This window comes from Chlorocebus sabaeus, chromosome 8 (genome assembly GCF_047675955.1).
Source record: "Chlorocebus sabaeus isolate Y175 chromosome 8, mChlSab1.0.hap1, whole genome shotgun sequence".
In the NCBI taxonomy this organism is placed as follows: Eukaryota; Metazoa; Chordata; class Mammalia; order Primates; family Cercopithecidae; genus Chlorocebus; species Chlorocebus sabaeus.
Genome location: NC_132911.1, coordinates 16,782,868 through 16,802,865, shown reverse-complemented (window position 1 = coordinate 16,802,865; position 19,998 = coordinate 16,782,868). Strand labels below are relative to the sequence as shown.

At 39.9% G+C, this 19,998-nt stretch overlaps 1 protein-coding gene across 1 annotated transcript in view; it reads left to right on the top strand.

Moving 5' to 3' along the window:
* MTMR7 (myotubularin related protein 7) overlaps positions 1–19,998 on the top strand; it is a 112,005-nt gene that overhangs the window by 90,625 nt on the left and 1,382 nt on the right. The window contains exons 8-13 of the mRNA XM_007961731.3: positions 9,116–9,225; positions 10,875–11,000; positions 13,146–13,195; positions 15,208–15,408; positions 16,729–16,869; positions 18,673–18,799. Of these exons, the coding sequence (XP_007959922.1) occupies positions 9,116–9,225; positions 10,875–11,000; positions 13,146–13,195; positions 15,208–15,408; positions 16,729–16,869; positions 18,673–18,799 (755 nt within the window). The remainder of the gene's footprint in view (positions 1–9,115; positions 9,226–10,874; positions 11,001–13,145; positions 13,196–15,207; positions 15,409–16,728; positions 16,870–18,672; positions 18,800–19,998) is intronic.

Genomic DNA, 19,998 nt, shown 5'->3' with positions numbered 1-19,998 from the left:
TCCTTAGCACGTGTTAAACCTAAGATAGTACAGGCTCCCACCATATACTGTGAATCTGTCTTTAGACACAAAATTCACATTCATAAATACTAATAGCACATTATCCTATGAACTTGCTGCTTGATTTTCTTTAGGCCAGTGGTAGTATTTTGGAACATATGGTGATGGGCTTGTGTAGGCTAAACACTTTGATTCTACAGGCCATAATTAAGTCCTCTGAATGGCTTCACCTGGTGGATGTTCAGTGGAGGGACATTATCATCATTTTGCCAGTTCTCTGAAGACTCTTACGGATCTTGGTTTCATGACTCCAAAATGGGAAAAGAACAGAGCCAACACTGGCGGAACTCAGACCAGTGTTGGGCTGGTAATCAAGGGAGGGCCATGTACAATTTCAACTTTAGATCTCAGGGTGCAAGAAAGACCGACTCCACTGGGTTCAAATGGAGACTTTTTTCGCACCCTCACTGACCCCACCTGGCAATTGTATAGGAGAAAATAAGAGTGATATAGGAAATACTTAAGGCAGATTATCTGAGGCTCATTTTCTTCTAAGTAAATTCCACATTTGCACAGGTCCTAAAATTGTATCTATTGTCTTTGCTTTTTAATTTTCTTACTGTAGTTTATATATATTTGTGACATATAGTTGTCCTGTTATATAAAACAAATATCACTAGACCTGGGCATGAAACTCCAATTAGTAAGCCCCGTTCTCTGCAGTTTGTGGCATATGTCTCTGATGTCAGCCGAAATGAACTTTGTTCAGCAAAATGGTTTGTAAATATTGGTTTGGATTTGGCAACAAGAGTGAACAAATAAGTATTTCTACCTTATCCTGAGTTTATCCAAACAAACCCAACAGTTTTATATTTAAAAATCCAGGCGCTAATCGTTTTGGTCTCGAGTGTACCCCCATCTGCCCACGTCTATTAATCATCCGCAGACCTCTTTGCTTTTCACGCTGCCACTCAGCGCACGGGGAAGAAAACACCCTCTCAGTGGTTAACTTTGATTGAGAACCTGGTGGGGTTATTTTACTTAGCACACGCAGTGTTAATGCTCCTGAAAGCAGAAATGTTAAACAAGGAGCCGCCTTAGTGCTGACGTGGTGAGAGCCACAGCAGCCTGTCCCGTTGCTGAGAGCTAACTGGACACAGAAGCGTGGGGACGTTCTCTCTGGCAGGACATTCTAGGCCTGGTCCTGTGGCCATCCATTCCTCTCTCGCTTTTGGCGCAGGCCATCTCCAGGTTAGCTGGCAAGCCTGGTGTCTTTATTTTTAAACTTGCAGTCATTTCCATGCCTTGTGGGAAGAGAAGGTGGTGAAAAGGATCTTTTGTTCCCGGGCTAAGCGTCAGAGCTTGGATGCCAAGATATTCTTCAGGCCCCCTGAACTTAATAATCAACAAGAATGCTAACTAGCCCTAAGCCCTATAATGACTGGAAAGTTTGGCCTGTTCAGTGAAAAAAAGACTGCAAGAGAATGTTATCTGTGGAAGGCTTGGAGGAATCAGTTGCATCCTGAGACTTCACGCAGTGGAATGTGTGTATTTTAGGATTAACTTGAACACTTTGGGACATGGCCTGGGGTGGGACAGAAAGCCCAAGCAGCACGCGCCCAGGGAGTGGTGAAGCTCATGGACGGTGCTGGAATTTGCCATGCTTCCCACTGGGCCGTGTTTCAGGGCCGTGTGCACAGGCAGAAGTGAGCCTGATGCTTGGAGGGCCCGTCGGTATTGCTGGGCACTGTCATAAGGCGACAGATCTCCAGAAGGGCCAGGCTTGCTCAGTGTTACCTCGGGGCTGACATTTGGCCTTTGTATCAGATTGTGCTGTCTGTCTTCCAGTTGGGTCCATGCACCCAAGTTCACAGAAGGACTTTTAAAGTGCACCCTGGGTACATTACTTTATGGAAACTGGCTTCTAGATCATCAACTTCTGTATGTCCTCCTTACGATTATACGACCTGCCTCTCAGAATGCTCCTGGGGCCAGCTTTGAGCCATCTCTCCCTTCCCAGCTCCCTTCCTAATTGCCTTGTTGCCACCTTACAAAAAAAAAAAATTACCACACTCTCAGTCTTACAATGATGCAACATCTCAGGGTGTATGAGGGAATATGTAGTTTTATATTTTATTTGAGAGGTACATGTGCAAAAATGTTTGACGACTTCTGATCAGATTAAGCTTCCTTGAGCAGTCTAAGTCAATATGTGCATAGAAGTAAAATGCAGGACACAAGTGCAGAAAATATTTGGAATTTTAAACTTTCTGGTGGCCACATTAAAAGTAAAAAGAAAATTTCATATGTTATATAAATATGTATATGTATATTAATTTTAATAACGTATTTTATTTAAGCCAGTATATCCCAAATGTTATTTCAATGTTATCAGTATAAAAAGCTAGTAATGGGGTGTTTTTGCATTTTTTGTGTGTACCATGCCTTTAAAATTTGATTCATATTTGACACTTACAGCATATCTATCTCAATTCCGATCGGACATATTTCAAGTGTTTCGTAGCCACGTGTGACTAGTGATTACTATAACAGGGCAGCACTGTTGTAAGTGTTAGAAAGCATAACCTTTAAGCTGATGATATTTGGGAACCAAGATTGGTTCATGTTGAATTATGAAAAAAACCAACCTGAGGTTGAGAGGCATTAAGAGCATGAACTCTGGAGCCGGACTGAAGCCTCGTCTCACCACGTATCCATCAGCTGGGAGACGCTGGACAAGCACTTAGCCTCTGTTTGCACTGGTTTCCACCATCAAGAATGAGAATAGCAAGTGCCTTCCTCAGAATGATTGAGGATTGAAAAGCTAAAGCTAATCTATATAAAGCACTTAGTGTCTGGTACCCGGTATGTAAGTGTTACTATTATTATTATTTCTGGTAAAACCTACCAAGGTAGCCATGCTGTGGTGGCAAAAACTCTAAGTTTGTCTCTCAGAAGACTTGCATTTGGGATGTCTTTCTGCCATTGATCACTCATGCCTTAACTTTTCGGAGCTTCAGCGTTGACATGTTTGAGTGAGTCTAACACCTCCTTCTTCCAAGGACACCTGTGCTGGAGAAACAGATAATAAAATGTGTATCATAGCTACCATTTTCGGGAATCTTCTTTTTGCCAGTGTAATGCTTATTTGTATTATTTCAGCTTTACAACAACTGTTTGAGGAAGGTGTTTTATTCCCATTTTATATTTGAAGGCAGCGAGGCTCAGTAACTAACCCTGGTTACCATGTTGAGCGTGGGTAGAGCTGGAGTTTCAGTGCAGCTGTGTCTGCCTCTGAAGCCCTTAAACATTGCTACATGCTATTGCCCATGCATATGTCATGATTATTACTCAGATGTACAGTACATTACTAAACTGTACATCTGAGTAATAATTTTACACTGTTTAAAATCTAAGTTAAACAAAGAGGCCTTCCTGTTTCCCCAAGAGGGCAGAGTAAGCTAATGTGAAATCCCTGCTGATGAAAACATGTGGAAGTGTCAGTGAGTTTGATCAGGGAAGCGGGACAGTGAGCAGGGCTTTGGAAAAGGGACCTTGTTTTCAGGAGACGTTGGGGATGTAAGGGTGCAGAGCTGGGTGCCTGGAAGAGCAGAGGACAAGTCACTTGTGAAGGCCTGCAGCAGGGGCTGGAGGGGACGCCTATGGAGGCTGCTGCTTCTGTGTCAGGTGTCCCTGTGGGGCACAGAACTGGCCATCAGAGGCAGGGGAGTGAGGACAGATTGGAGTAGGCAGGGATAGCTTCATCAGCTGCCACTTCACGTCACCTTCCACTGCATGTCACCTTCCAAACATGCAAAATACCTGTAGCAGACCCTAACTGGGAGCCATCCAGACAAGAGGATCTCAGGAAGCCTGGCTGTAGGACCTTACTGCAGTGGCCAACAGTGATTCCTCCTGGAACCATGGGAAGAATGAGTCTAGACACATCAGGAACACCATCTGTTATGCTTGTGGGAGCCTTCCTTCCTCCTGCTCCAGTTCCAGTAACCTAAAGCCTGTTTCACATGACTGTTCTATCATATCGGGTTCTTGGGGCACTCATCCTGTATCTTTTTTCCTCTGCCTGCTAGCCATTATCATGAGCGCTGTTCCCTGGTGTGTTGTAAACTTGTCTTCAGCCCCGCTGTTTCTGTGGGATTCCACAGAATTGTGGAAGTGTTGCTCCTAAGAAGCATTTGGTGTACGTCTGCTGGGTGTCCGTGAGATTCCCAGCCCAAACATGATAATTCCTTATCTTGGGGGCTTCCGTGCATAAGGAAGATGTGTTTGGATCCCAAACATGTGTGAGACTAGGCCCAGGGTTTCAGCATCTCAGGAGAGATTTTTGTTCTCCTCATGCAGGGTCCAGGCAGAGACTGGCTTCCCATCATCATCCTGACGCGTGAGAGGATTTTTTTTAACAGCTCAGTTTGATGTAGGGAATCTTAGTTCCAGCTTCTGCCTTGCACAGGCCCAAAGTAATTTCTTGTTTCTGTTCCAGTTAAATACAATATATAATAACTTACCCACTTCCTCCTGACTTCCCACTACAATGAGAATGAAGTGGAAAAAAAAAAGCAAAAACACAAAAGGATGAGAGATTGAAAGAGGAGGTGATGGAAACAAAAATGTAAAAGCTGCAAAATAAATGGATGAGTGATAAGTAATGACACAGACTAGACAAAAAAAAAAAAAAAAGCTGCAATTTATGGCAGAAGTATGAGAAACCCCAAAGGAAGCCAAACAGAAGTGCAGATCCTTTGACAGTCTCTGGAATTCGAGCCATCAGGTGTCTCTGAAAGAAGAGTACTAGCCAAACATTTGCACAAGAAGTTGATTGGATCCCAGCGTCCTTCCTCCCCTGCACTGCCTAGCGAAGCCTCTTTCCACACTTCCACAAGAGAAGATGGTGATGCACTTTCTGGACAGTCAACCTTTCTGGAAACGTTTACTACAGGGACTCTGGGATCAGAAGTACCAGGCAAAGCTGGAAGAGGGGATGGGGAATGCCAGGCCAAAGACAGGGATTAAGTGAAAGTGTAAGTATCGAAGAATGAGACCCATGGTTACTGCCCCAGCTGTCCTCTTAGGACACTAGCATCCAACGTGATGCACTCAGGTGTTCAGAAGATTCCATGCTGGGGCCTGCAAACATCCAAGACAAAGGACTTGCAGATGTCACATCGGCCAAATCCCCCATAGCAAAGCCCAGCAGCTAAGAAAGCCTGTTAAGAAAGCAGTTAAGAAAGCCTGCCCATGCACACAGCACACGACACTGTCAGCCAGCCTCCTGTGTCTTGCTCTTACATGTGAATGGATAGGCAAAAACTCGCAGAAAATTGAGGAAAGCTCAACATGCAGGACAGAGACCACACCCCCCAACACACACGAGCAAGGAAATTTTAAAAAGTCTAGAAAACAACATTCAATGCAGAGAGGAAAACAAAAACTGCCATTAATATTTTTAGAGAAATATTATAAGATTGGCAAAACGTAAAGCATCAGCAATACCAAGTATTAGTTGGGATATGGGGAGAGGAACTTTCCTACCCTGCTGGTGGGAGCATAACCACTGCAGCCCTTTTCAAGAGCAATTTGGCAGTAGAGTCATCCCTCAGTATCCAAGGGGAATTGTTTCCAGCACCCCCACCCCGGCCCCCACAGATTCCCAAATCCACACACGCCCAAGTCCCTTACATAGTAACATGGTGTGTTTGCATATAACCTATGCACACCCTCCCATATATTTAAAATCATCTCTACATTACTTGCAATACTTAATACAATGTAAATGCTCTGTAAATAGTTGTTACACTGTATTGTTTTTCTATTACCATTATTTTTTGTTGTACTGTTATTTTTATTTTTTTCAAATATTTGTACTCTGTGGTTGGTTGATTCCAAGGATGTGGAACCCGAGAATACAGAGGGCCAACTATGCATGATAGAGCTGAAGATTCAGGAACTCTGGTGACCCAGCCCATTTCGCTCATAGAAATCCAGGTACAGGGAGACTTTCCACAAGGAGACTGTAGAAAGATTTTTTTTCTTTTACTGTACTATTTGTAAATACTGAAAAAGAGGAAACAATTGTCAACAGTAGGGGGATGGATAAATAATTTGCAATATAGAGTGGAATATTATATAGCTGTTAAAATTAATGAAGTTTATTTACATAATATGGATATCTAAAAGTTGGATAAAAATTGCAAAGACTGATATATATGTAAATTTTAATACCTATAAAATATATATTATTTGAGGATCATAACAGCAATAAGGGCTAACTTAAATAATAACACTTTGATACAGAGGCTATTATTACCATTTTACAGTTGAGGAAACCGAAGCACAAGAGGCTAAGTAATCTGCCCAAGCTCACACAGCTAGTATGTAAGTAGTGAAAGGACAAAAGTTCTTGGGAATATTAACAATCTTCAAAGGAAAGAAGCAGGATGACATGAAAACATGAGGCTTTATTTGTAACTTTATTTTTTTAGAGAGAGGATCTGGCTCTGTCATCACCCAGGATGGAGTGCAGTGGCAAGATCCTGGCGCACTGCAGCCTCAGACTCCTGGGTTCAAGTGATCCTCTCGACTCAGCCTCCCAAGTAGCTGGGACAACAGGCATGTGCCACCAAGTCTCACTAATTTTTTTCTCTTTTTTGTAGAGACTGAATCTCACTACTTTATGCAGGCTGGTCTTGAACTCCTTGGCTCAAATGATCCTTCTGCCTTGGCGTCTCAAAGTGCTGGGATTACAGGTGTGAGGCACTGTGCCCAGCCTTTTTTCTGTTTTGTTTTCTTAAGAGACATCTGGAGCAGTTGTGGCCAATCTGGATGTCTGTTACATTATCATGTTTTTAAAGACTTTTTTTTTTTTTTTTAAGAGCAGTTTTAGATTCACAGCAAAATTGAGCAGAAGGTACAGAGCGTCCCAAGTAGCCCTGCCTGCACACATGCACAGCCGCCTCCATTATTAACATCCCCTACAGAGTGGCACATTGTTGCGATCAGTGCACCTACGTTGGCACATTAGTATCACTCAAAGTCCACCATATGGTTCCCTCTTGCTGTTGGACATTCTGTGGGTTTTGACAAATGTTTAATAATGAATGTAACTACTGTCACAGTGGACAGAATAGATTTCTGCCCTAAACATTCTTGTGCCCCACCTATTTATTCCTCTCACAACCCTAACCCCTGGCAGTCACTGTTTTTTGCTGTCTCCATATTTTTGCATTTTCTAGGTCATATAGTTGGCATCATATAATATGTAGCCTTTTCAAGGAAAAGTTGGCTTTTTTTCCCTTAGCACTGTGCATTTAACTTCCCTCTGTGTCTTTTCATAGCTCATCTCCTTTTATCACTGAATAGTATTTCATTGTCAGGATATATTACATTTTAATCTTTATATGTTTAAATATTTTATAACTTAATGATTAAAACTGTAAGCTTGGGCACTCTCAGCCCATGGCTGACTACCCAGGGCTACAGGGCTAATAGAGCCATAGATGCTGTGAATCAGTCTGTGTATTTTTCACTGGCCTTCCACTAAGCACCCTTTCCTTTACCATTCTGCATGTACTTTATCAGACACATAGCGTCTTCCTGCCTGTGATGCTGGGCCTGGGGTGCAGAAGGGGCAACACTGTGACCTTAGATAGTCAGTGCTTCGAACCAGAGCAAATTCAGAGGGCTGTCACTTCACCAACTGCATATTAGGTCTTCAGAGCTATGCTTCCAGCTCAGGGCAGGCATTTGGAAGGAAGATTTTGGAATCTTGCCTGAACAGACTCATAATATGGTTTTCTTAGGTTGGGTTTTTTTCTGGGAATTTCAGTGTTATTTCCTTCAACACTGTTGTCATCTATGACTCAGAATTTAACTACTTGTGCTTTTTTGTGTGTGGCTTTTACGTTGCAGGAAATCATAGTGAATCCTCTTATCTGCATTCTTGGAGGCAGGGCATCTGATAAATTAGTATTTTTGTTAATGCTGCTATGTGTCCCATATGCACAGAAATTTCAAAGAGTTCACAAAGTTGAATCTAGGGGTTTAGAGTTGGAAGGATATAATTTAGTACACCTTCCCCATTTTAAAAAATGAAGAAATTGAGGTTCAGATAGTGGAATAACATGTGCAAGACTACACAGCTCATTGCTCATGGAGTTGGGGGTAGGAAAAAGGGCTCCCTGTTCCCTATGTGTGTTTACTGCATCACAGAGAACAATAAAATAAACATAAATCTATAGATCATGATTGAATTTCATTGGTTGATTGATAAGACTCCTGAATAGGGTTTTATACATCTAAACCTCCACTTTGGATTGCAGTATTTGTGATATGTACTCAGCACACTAGCTCTAAAGCTTTTTAATGCTTTACATTAAATAAAAGAAGCTCCTGAGGTGAAAGTTGGTGGTTTATAATATTATAGAGGTGTTTATACACCTGCCTTAGTTGTGTAAATATATATTTCATTGGGATCCTAGGTTTTCTTCATTTTCACTCAATGGGTAAGTCCCTACCCTGATGCTCTAGAATTGGATCAGAGGTATATATGTTATTTTTAAGCTTACAGGCCTTACTCCCATTGGGGGGAGGGGTTATTGGCAAGAGGCGTTTGATCATTTCCATTTAAGAAATTTAGGATTGCTCTGTCTTGTGTTTTTACAACAGTCCTAATCTGAAGTGGTTGGGTGATGGGAAACTTCTAAGTGGGTAGGTGCTACAATTACATGATTTTTTCCCCCATTGCACTCCTAATTCAATTATTCCTTAGTAGTCCATTTTTAATTACTTTGCTGGAAAGGCAAATATCTGTTTTCTGCCAGAACTCTTAATGATTTTCATTAATATTAGGATTTAAACTTTACATATATAATAGTTGTAAACAAGTGCTGTATTCCCTGTGACTGAAGAAGGTAGAAAAGTCTTACTTGAAATGGTTCCATAGAATCAAGTTTAGTAAACATGGGTATTTATTTTGACTTAAGTCTTCCAGAAAATACCTATTACAACAAAGAAATCATTAGCAAACTACCTATAAAACATCATATGTAAAATGAGAGAATACCTTAATTTTGCTTTTATAACATGATTTATCTTGCAGTGTGTGAACTTAAATCTCCCTCCATGAGTGATTTCCTGTGGGGTCTGGAGAACTCTGGCTGGTTAAGGCACATTAAAGCCATCATGGATGCAGGAATCTTCATTGCAAAGGTATGCAATTGCAGAGAAAATAAATTAAGGGGCAGATGAGAAAACTACCGACTTCAAAATGGGTATCCCTTTGCCATGGGCTTCCCTGTCCTAAGCTGCACTGCATTGACTGGGTAGCCGGCTTTGTAGAGCTCCATATAATCTGTGCACTGAAGATGTGATTTTGCTAAAGAATACAGTGCTTAGCTGATAGTATGTCAGCACTGTGATCAAATGGTAGAATATTTCCAGAGTATTCTCTTCCATTAAGCTTAATCCTGGATGGAGAAAAGAATTTTCTGTAGAATACAACCAAATGTTACTTCAGTGGTGGGGCTTAGGGCTTACATCCAATAGATCCTTCTTTTTAGTCATGGCATAAGCAAAAGTCACGTTCCTGTAGCTGGAAGGTAGAGTCCATTGTGCCATAGGAAAATGTTGCTGCAACTTTCATACAAGCTGTTTTAGAATGCAGTGTCTTTTGTGCTGTTAGGTTTTTTTTAAAAAAATAAACTCCTCGGATTTATACCTAAAGAGAACCATACCTTCCCTGATGCCATGGTATGTTCCCTGTTTTGAGGTAATCATGTATTGAAGAAATCCTTCTTTAGTGCCAGGTACTATTCTAGATTTCACAGATGCGACGTGAATGAGGCAGATTAAGTCTCTTCCCTCACAGAGTTTACATTCTGTTGTGGGAGACAGAGTTGTTGTTGTTGTTATTTTGAGAGGGGGTCTCGCTCTGTCACCCAGGCTGGAGTGCAATGGCGCTATCTCAGCTCACTGCAACCTCTGCCTCCCAGGTTGAAGCAATTCTTCTGTCTCAGCCTCCCAAGCAGCTGGGATTACTGGCACGTGCCACTATATATGCCCAGCTAATTTTTGTATTTTTAGTAGAGACAGGGTTTCACCATGTTGGTCAGACTGGTCACAAACTCCTGACCTCAGGTGATCCACCTGCCTCGGCCTCCCAAAGTGCTGGGATTACATGTGTGAGCCACGGCCCCCAGCTGAGACAGAGTATTAATAAATTAATAAAACTAGAATTTTAGGTAGTGATAAATGCTATGATGAAATCTCTCCCATGTTTCACAGCGTATGTTTCCTGCCAAGACATTTAGCAAAAAATGATGTGCATTTGCAATAGCAAACAGATACTCTTCTTAGTGGAGATTTTCTGGTGTCATTTTTACTTTTGTTTTTTCTTCCTTTCCTCAACTTTGGATCCATTACTTGACTCTTACCTTTTATCTATAACTTCATAGATTTGTAACTTACAATTTTTTTTGCCTTTTCCTTTTTGGAAATGGTTGGGGCCAGCAGCAATTCCAGAATTTCAGTAAGGCTTAATGTGGAAACCCAGAGTGGAGGGAAGAGGGTTGAAGGTCTGTTTGCATAGGATGAATGCTTATATTTAGTAAGTACATATGCTTATTGGAGATGACTTGAGTGGTGGCTTCTGGATAGAATGGGAAGGGAAAGCTTTAGCTGCCAGCACCAGGCCACTCTGGCTCTGCCCTAATTAGGTAGGGCCCTAAATACATGAATGAGCAAGTGTTTCGTTTGGGCTGTTTCTTTCTGTAGATATACAGTCAAACCTGGCTCTGATGAGAGGTTCTGCCTTTTTACAGCCATTCTTTGTGACTCTTTGCGGATCGTGTGTTTTCTAGGCAGTTTCAGAGGAAGGGGCAAGTGTGCTTGTTCACTGTTCAGATGGCTGGGACAGGACTGCTCAGGTGTGCTCGGTGGCAAGCCTGCTGCTGGACCCGCACTACCGGACTCTGAAGGGCTTCATGGTGAGTGTGGCTACTGGGCCATTCCCACAGGCGGTGCCTTGACCATGGACCCCTGTTTTTGCAACTACTGGCAGCTGCTGTTTTCTTGCCAGCATTATTTTTCTTTTAGTAGCTCAGTAAGATTAAAGGGGAAGAGATCAAATAGGCTTGGAATACAGAGATGAATTTCTGAGACATTGAAACCATTTCAAGTCAATGCTACTGAATGACTTTTGGGGCAAATATAAAATATATTTGGTAGTTTGTAAGACAATTTTATACATCATTTGCTCATAAGTATTTCAAGTTTGAGGTAATGTGAATACGTAACAAAACTTTTTAGAAAAAATATCTGCGGAAAAATTTTTCTATATTGTGTATGCCAGAAGTCCTTGGTAGGCAAAACTGTTTTCACTTCCAGGGTTTGTTTTTTAAGTAGTCCTTCACACCCCGGATGAGAATACTGAAACTTTCACAGCCTTTTGTTGTTGTTGTTCTTTGCAAAATGACGAGTATATCCTGTAGAGTTTGAACTTTTTAGGTGGGCATCAAAACCTAACAAGTTGCTTTCCCCTACAGAGTATTGTATAGTTGCCTGGGATGGTGATGTTTTCGCTAATCTGGTGTAAGTTCCTTAAAATGAATTAACCTCTTAACCATGATTTGGTAGAAAGTGCTTCAGTGAATCATGAATCTGTGCTACTGAAGATGCTGACAAAGGAGTCCTAATGGGATATCTTTACTGCTGGGTCTCCATTATTGAGTAGTATCAGCAACACCCTTGGACAAGAGCGAAGAGGCGGCCTCCCTCTCTGGGACGTCTTTCTTTTTTTGGAAGTGTCTGAGAACTTCCAATGACCTGTGATAGCACTGACACCTCAAAGTGATACTCCTGCTTCAGACCCCTGCTGGAATGAGGTCAGGAGGGCTGGATTCCTTCATCTGCATTTGGAGAGTGAAGAGGTTGCCAGTCACACACTGCCGTTAGGCTCTTCTCTTGCACACATCCTTTTCCATCATCAACTCATTCTCATTGTGCCCCATTAAACTTACAACCCAAAGAAAATGTCTCGAGTTGTCAAGAACAGACTTCAACCAGTCCATATTTCTTTGTAGGGGGAAATCTCTGGTCACTTTAGAGCACTGGGGATATTGATCAGACTATCCATATTACTTGACTAAACATTTTTTAAAATCCAGGCTGGGTGCGGTGTGTAATCCCAGCATTTTGGGTGGTTGAGGAAGGAGGATTGCTAGAGCCCCAGAGTTCGAGATCAGCCTGGGCAATATGGTGAGACCTCGTCTCTACAAAAATTTTTAAAAAATTAGCCAGGTAGAGCCCACCTGTGGTCCCAGCTACTTAGGCTGAGGTGGGAGGATCGCTTGAGCTCAGGAGGTCAAGGGTGTAGTGAGCCATGATTGCGTCAGTACACTCCAGCCTATGTGACTGAGTGAGATCCTGTCTCAAAAATAAATTTTAAAATATAAGACAATATAAAATGTAAAATACAAGACCAAAACAAAATTTTAAAAATAATAATCTGGACTGCTTCAGACTTAGAAATTCATGTTAACCCTAATTTCAAAGCAGGGCTGAAGCTTCAAATATATGCCAAACCCCATCATTTTAGAATTCTTCTAATGTGTAGAGAAGATCACTGAAAAACTTACCAACTGTTTTTTGTAAAGAGGTTGGTAATTTACATTATACTGAGAGGCAGCATCACACACTGGCTGAGATGGGGTTTGGAGTGGAGAGAGCTGGGCTGTGAAGTGGTGTCTGCTTCCTAGTAGCATGATCTTGGGTGAATATGAAATCTCTTTCCTTCAGTTTCCCTTTCTAAGAGTGAGAATACCATCCCACAGTTAAATGAGATCATACGTAAAGCAATGTGAACAGTGCCTGGCACACAGGAAACATTCAGTGGGTGGGGTTCCTGCATTTTTGTACATCCATTTACACTTACTGTTCCTATGGATGACCTTCAACTTTGCCCTTGCCATGGGCATCTCTATATCGGTGGATAATGCCTGTTCACGCATTTGCAGGTTGCTCGAGGATGGGGACTTCTGCAAGTGCCTCTAAATTCCTCAGCATTATTGGTTGTGTGGTCTCTTATTTTTTGTTTGCTTCTCTCCATGATATTTATATTCTTTCTTGTGTAGGTATTAATTGAAAAGGACTGGATTTCCTTTGGTCATAAGTTTAATCACCGGTAAGTAATATTTAAGACTGTTGTTTTGAATGTTTAGAATAAAAGCACTATTTCTGAAATTTTCGATTGAATATTTAGGGGAAAATACTCTTGCTTTTCAAGAGTTTGTGTCTTATTCAGAAAGCTAAAATTTTGTTGTATATGTCATATCATAGATAAATGAAGTTATAACTCTGATTCCTCTTGGTAACATTTGGGCAGAACTAATGTTAAATTGTTCTAGAAGAGACAGAGAATGCTTGTTCATTAGTTGTCCTAGTGAGGATCAGCCCTCCCTTCCTCCTGCCATTCGCATGTGACTTACTAAATTATTCCATTTTAGAAGTCCAGAGATTCACTTTAGGCTGCAAGTTGTGAACTGCCTGTGGAACAGTTTCTCTTTGATCTTCTATAGTCCTAAGGCATTTGTATCAGAGTGCATTTTGTCCCAGATGTCTCTGGAGAGGTGATGAAGGCTTCAGAGCCAGATATGTCCAAGTCTAGATCTAGGACGTGGTATTCACTGTCTGACCTTTGGTCTCTCATCCGTGGAATGGGGATGCCTTCTTTTCACAGGGTTGTAGCGTGGATATTTAAAAAATGTAACTAGGCCAGCTGCAGGCCTGACCTGTGTAGTAGGCTTTCAGTAACTACAAGCTATTGCTTCTGGAGCCACCAGCCGCCTCCTGTCAGTGTTGATGATGCCTGTACTGTGTTCTGGCGTTCTCTACTCTTTGAATCTTAAATGGTATAGGTGTACTTAGTTTAGTCTTTGGTGATAAAATTTAAATTTAGGCAGCAAGTTTCATTAGATAGTTTGATATATATTTTCAGATGTTTTACTGTGTTTTGGTAAAATTCTAAATGCATGCAACTGCTCAAGTATATTTTTGTAGTTTTTTGCTTTTAGCATGAATCAATCACTAATTCTGTGATTTTCAGGAATTCTGTTTTTTCCAGGAAAGCATAGGAACTCCATTTACAAATGAGAAAATTAAAGCACTCAATTATTAGATAAACTTCTTAACATGGCATTATTTTCAGTTTGGGGTTCTATTAATATTATATGCTAGGCAGTTAGGATCTTCAAGATAGGAGACAGATGACAGAGAGAATATGGAAATGACTGAAGATCAGCTAGGTAATTGTTTGATGACAAAAAAGTATATTAATATTAGGCAACCCTTTTTAAAGCTACTAAACGTGAGAAACTGTAACATCTGAGAAGTTTCTAGACAATTTCCAATGTTCCCACTCTTGGGAAAACTCTGAAACTGATCATTGCTTATTTCTCTTCCTCAAGGTGATGATCCCTTACTAACATGAGGTTCTATATTGTTATTTTGTCTTTGATGACACCAAAACATCCTATTGGACTCTCTGTAAAACTCACACAATAGTGTAAAGGGCTAAGGAGTCATTTTAAAATCAATACACATTTGAGGGAGAAGATTCTGATGTGCTCTTGAAAAGCAAAGCAAAGGGAGATAAATATACATGTGGAATCTGTGGTCACATGGAGATAAATCATGTGACAAGCTTTAACTGCTTTCAAAATGGGAATATTCCTGGCAACTTGGGAAACCACTATTTTTTTCAAGTTGTCTTTCTTCCTCATCCCTTCCCAACTAGACAGTGCAAAAAATGAAGACCCCTAAAGTTGTGTGGACATTTCTTCTCACCCACTCATAAAGTGCAACATTTATTTTAGAAGTTCTAATGTACTTTTAAGGAATCAATTTAAAAATGCCTTTTCTGTGGAAAGTGTTTTCGAATTTTATTTCTTACACTAACACTTTCTTTTGTAACTATAACATGAACACATCCCTTCTATCTAGACCTTCATTACAAAGTGGCTCTGGAAATTTGAATTTAAAAACTTAACACGTTTCTATTTTTTTTGTTATTGCAAGTTTGTAAGGTAAGAGATTTATTTAGGAACTAGGGTTGCTTTTATGATTGTTCTTGCATTTATGGCTTTCTAATTTAAAAATAAATCTGCCTTAAAAAGTCTCTAATGCTTTGTTTTATAGGTATGGCAATCTAGATGGTGATCCAAAAGAAATCTCTCCAGTTATTGACCAGTTCATTGAGTGTGTTTGGCAGTTAATGGAACAATTTCCCTGTGCCTTTGAGTTCAATGAGAGGTTTCTGATTCACATTCAACATCATATTTATTCCTGCCAGTTTGGAAACTTCCTATGTAACAGCCAAAAGGAGAGACGAGAACTCAAGTAAGTGTTTTGGTGTTTAACTTTTATTTAAAGATTTTGGTGACTGAGAATTTTAGATGGTCTTTCATAATTTTGAAGACTTTTTTCATTTAGTCACATACCTATACTGACAGATTAAGGTTATTTTCTTTTTCTTGGCATCATTTCAGAAATGGTTTAAATGTCATCAACTGACAGATACATACAGTTTCATTTTTTCCCTCAGTTTCTGCCTGATATACACAGACAGCTTGATAGACTTGATGCACAAATACCGAAAAGGAATTTTCTGGAGTCAGAAAAAGTGGTTTTTGCATTTAAAAGGAAAAGGTTAGATACCTTTGGTGGCTATGCTACCATAATAAAAATTGCAAATTTAATTGGGAAAGCAAATATAAAACTAAAGCCATCACTTACTCAGATTAAAACTGTATTGCTTTATCCAAGGGTAAGAGTAGCTAAAATGTGGACTTTAAAATAAGTGATAGTAAAAAACTTAACAATAAAGTGATTTAGGCAGTATAAATGAGAGAACATTTTTTAAATTTTCATAAAATGAAATGATTTTAACTCTGGTGTATACAACATTATCAGATTTAATCTGGGGAATGATCAGTTCAAATGAAATGGACGCCAGTAGTTTTATACTGAGTTGAACATAAAGAAAATTAGTTTTTGTAGTGGATACTAGTTTGTTTTCTCTAAGGAAGCCCAAGTGTGATTCCTGGTAAATGGAGATGATTTAGAAGGAGCAGAGTGTATCATTTAGGGTCACCTGTTTTCCTATACAGTTTTGTGGTTTCTTGTATCTGACTAGCCAATTCTAACAGTATCTGCTTGGGTCTGAATATGGCTTTTCCACTTACTAGCTATAGGACTTTGGGAAACCAGTTTCTCTATTCCTCAGTTTCCTCATCTGTAAATTAGACATACCTCACAGCAATTCAGTGAGGATTAAATGAGAAAAAACATGTGAAACACTTAGAATTGTGTCTGACAAATTATAAATGTCCAATGACTATTTGGGGGAAAAACTTCCCCCAAAAGAACAGCTTAAAACACACACACACAAAACGAACAAACAAACAAACAAACAAACAAACCACTTAAAGGAATCGAACACCTTGTCAAGGCCAGTACAGATGGTGGTGAAGTCGAGATTATTACAGTGTTCTCCCTCTGTACCATGAAGCCACCAAGATGATACATTTACCTGCTGTCAGACAGACACGTGGTTTTCAGGTTACAATTATTAGTTCCTTTCCAGCTTTAATATAACATATCTACTATGTGTAAACACCAAAATAGGTCATTTAGAGACTTATTTTCTTTATAAAACAGGATTCAAGAAAGAACATATTCATTATGGGCTCACCTGTGGAAGAATCGGGCCGACTACCTGAATCCTCTGTTTAGAGCTGATCACAGCCAGACTCAGGGAACCCTTCATCTCCCTACAGCACCATGCAACTTCATGTACAAGTATGTAAACCCTTGAGAACTTTGTAGCTATGGTATGAACTTGGATTTTGGTACCGTTTAACAATCAGAGGTCAAAATTTATGAAACACTGATCTTTGAGAAGACACCAGAGGGAGATGCTTATTCAAGCATCTGATCTGGTATTTTTGCCAGTGTCTCCTCTGCCTCTTTATTTCTCCTAAATGTGGAATTTTCTTCAGGAGTTGATGTTTTATAATAATGATATCATAAAAGGTAAGTTCCAATTTTTTAAAAAGCAAATGAAAGAGAATAATGCACATGCCTTAAGTCAAATGTGGAATCACAAGTTTCAACAGTGATCATGACTTATTAAGGTTGGAGCAAAAGTAACTGGTTTTTGCCATTAGTTTAAACAACAAAAAGGCAAAAACTGCAGTTACTTTTGCACCAACATAATACCTTGCCTTTTTGTCTCCACTGAATTAAGTCCTAGTGGAAATACTTCCCTTGTGGAAATTATGTTAAGAGTGTGTGTATCACGATGGGGAGAGCAGGGTGGCATCCTACAGGTTCTACTAGGTATGTGCTAGATACATGTTTTTTCCCTTGGCTTCCTTGCTAGGCTTGTATAATATGAAAAAACTCAAAGGTCAACAACAAAAAAACTCACGCAGAATAAACAGAAACCCCATCTCTTTCTTCCTACTCACTCCCAACACAGACTTGATGGCTTTTCTTCCTGTATAGATTTCGTTTCTCAAGGTTTTTTTTCCTCAATTATTTCAATCTAATTATTTCCTCAGAATTTATAGCAGAATATTCCATCATACTAAACAAAAGCCTACATAGTGTGCGTAAAACAAGTTGTAAGAGCTGTTGAGATATGACCAATTGGATTGCAACTGATTTATTATTAACAGCTCGTCAACACATATTTTATTAAGGAGCAAACACTGTTCTGGGCACTGCAGATAAAACAATGACACCAAGTTTTTGGCCTCAAAGTACTTTTCTACATAAATAAAATAGTGGGTCTAAGGATAACTCTATGATAACACCATTTTTCTCATTTGCACTCCAGTATGCTTTTCTGTGTAGGATAAAAAGGGATTTATTGGTCGGGTGTGGTGGCTACCATCCGTAATCCTAGCACTTTGGGAGGCTGAGGCAGGTGGATCACCTGAGGTCAGGAGTTCATGACCAACCTGATCAACATGGTGAAACCCCGTCTCTACTAAAAAATATATAAACTTAGCCGGGTGTAGTGGTGCATGCCTGTAATCCCAGCTACTTGGGAGGCTGAGGCAGGAGAATCGCTTGAACCCGGGAGGTGGAGGTTGCAGTGAGCCAATATCACACCACTGTACTCTGGTTTGGGTGACAAGAGTGAAACTCTGCCATAAAATAAAAAGAGGGGTTTATTACAAATGCAGATGTCAACTTTTAGTGGTAGTGATAAAAAAGATAAAAGCTGCAAGTTGAAGATTCCCTTTGTAGCTGAAAGATTCTAAATATACAATTTCAAAGTTCAAAACTAACAGCCATTTTCTTAAAAGAAAATGGTTACATGTGCTATTTCAATTTTAGAAAAATGTATTCTGTGTTTTCTAATTCATATATACAAGTAGACTTTTCATAAACTTACTCTCCCCAAAGGCATTTGCTGACCCAAGGAAAAAAACATCAACATGAAACTATTACCTTAAGCAGTGGCTTTTTTGAGGCTGAAATTTGCATTCGGTTATTATTAAGACTGTGGTATCACAGATAACTTAGAAGATTTGAAGATGTGAATTTTCAGATTGTGATAAGGTGGTAATGACACTTTGCCGTCTTTTCCAGGTTTTGGAGTGGAATGTATAACCGCTTTGAAAAAGGGATGCAGCCCCGACAATCAGTTACAGATTACCTGATGGCAGTGAAGGAGGAAACTCAGCAGCTAGAGGAAGAACTAGAGGCCCTGGAAGAAGTAAGACATACTTGCTTTGTTAATCTATTTCTTGAAGAGCAAGGCTTCATGAAAGCCTTTTAAGATTCAGTGCAACACAACCATTTCTCATGTTTAGCCAGTAGAACACCTGAAACACAACCCCATCCAGGTGAGGACTCAGATAACCGAAGCCCAAACCTAGGCATTTAATGCATTTCACACATCTGGCTTGTGGCTCAGTTCCACAAATTTTTGGTTGTTCCTTATTTTTAGGACAACTTTTTTGATTACTGTTATTTGGGAGTAGTAAAATTAAATCTTTCTGGAAAAGTGAAAAAGTAAAAGAATAAAATCAAATATATGTACTTACAAAGATCTTTCTCCACTTTTAAAAATTATGTAACTATTACATTAATCTATAATTGGTAATAGGGGAGACTGACTATAAAGTCTATCCTTTGGCTTCTAATAACTTCCCTATACTTGGACAGGGAGGTTATAATAAAATGCTTTTCCTAATTGGATAACTTTGTTTCCAGCGGTACTACTGTAGTTTATGAAAATCTTAGGATTCTGTTAGTCTATTCCAGCAGTCTGGCTCTTTAAAACTGGCTCTTCATTATTACAAAGTCAAAATTCCTTAGGCTAGCATTTGAGATTTTCTCCTTTCAACTTTATTTCCATGCTAACATTTAACGGTTTCTGCTGCTTATATACAATTTAGACCTTCCTACGTTTGTGTTTTTTCCTCTCACTGTCCCTCCACCTGCCAGGAATGCTTACTAGCCATCAGCAGAATATCCAAGTTTAAATCTTTCACAGTCCTGTTAAAATGTTCCTTCCTCTCTGAAACTTAGTCTGTTCTCTTCCTTCTAACTTTACCACTCCATCCCTCTTCAAGAACTTCTGCCTTTCTGAAATTCTTACATTGCATGAACTCTGTCTCTCTCTGCTCCACTACTCCATGTTTCTTAGGGCTGGGTCTGTATTTATCTCTGTTCCTCACACTGCCCAGCACAGCGCTTTTGCACATAACCCAAATGAATGCTTTTTGAATGACTACATAATACTTGATCTTATAACACCTCCTCTAACTTCAAATCACGAAATCTGGTGAAATGTACTCTGAACCCAGGTGTTCATTACATGAATGGAAAAACAAAATGTGGTATATCCATGTAATGGAATACTCTTCAGCCAGAAAAAGGAATGAAGTACTGATACATGCTATACCATGA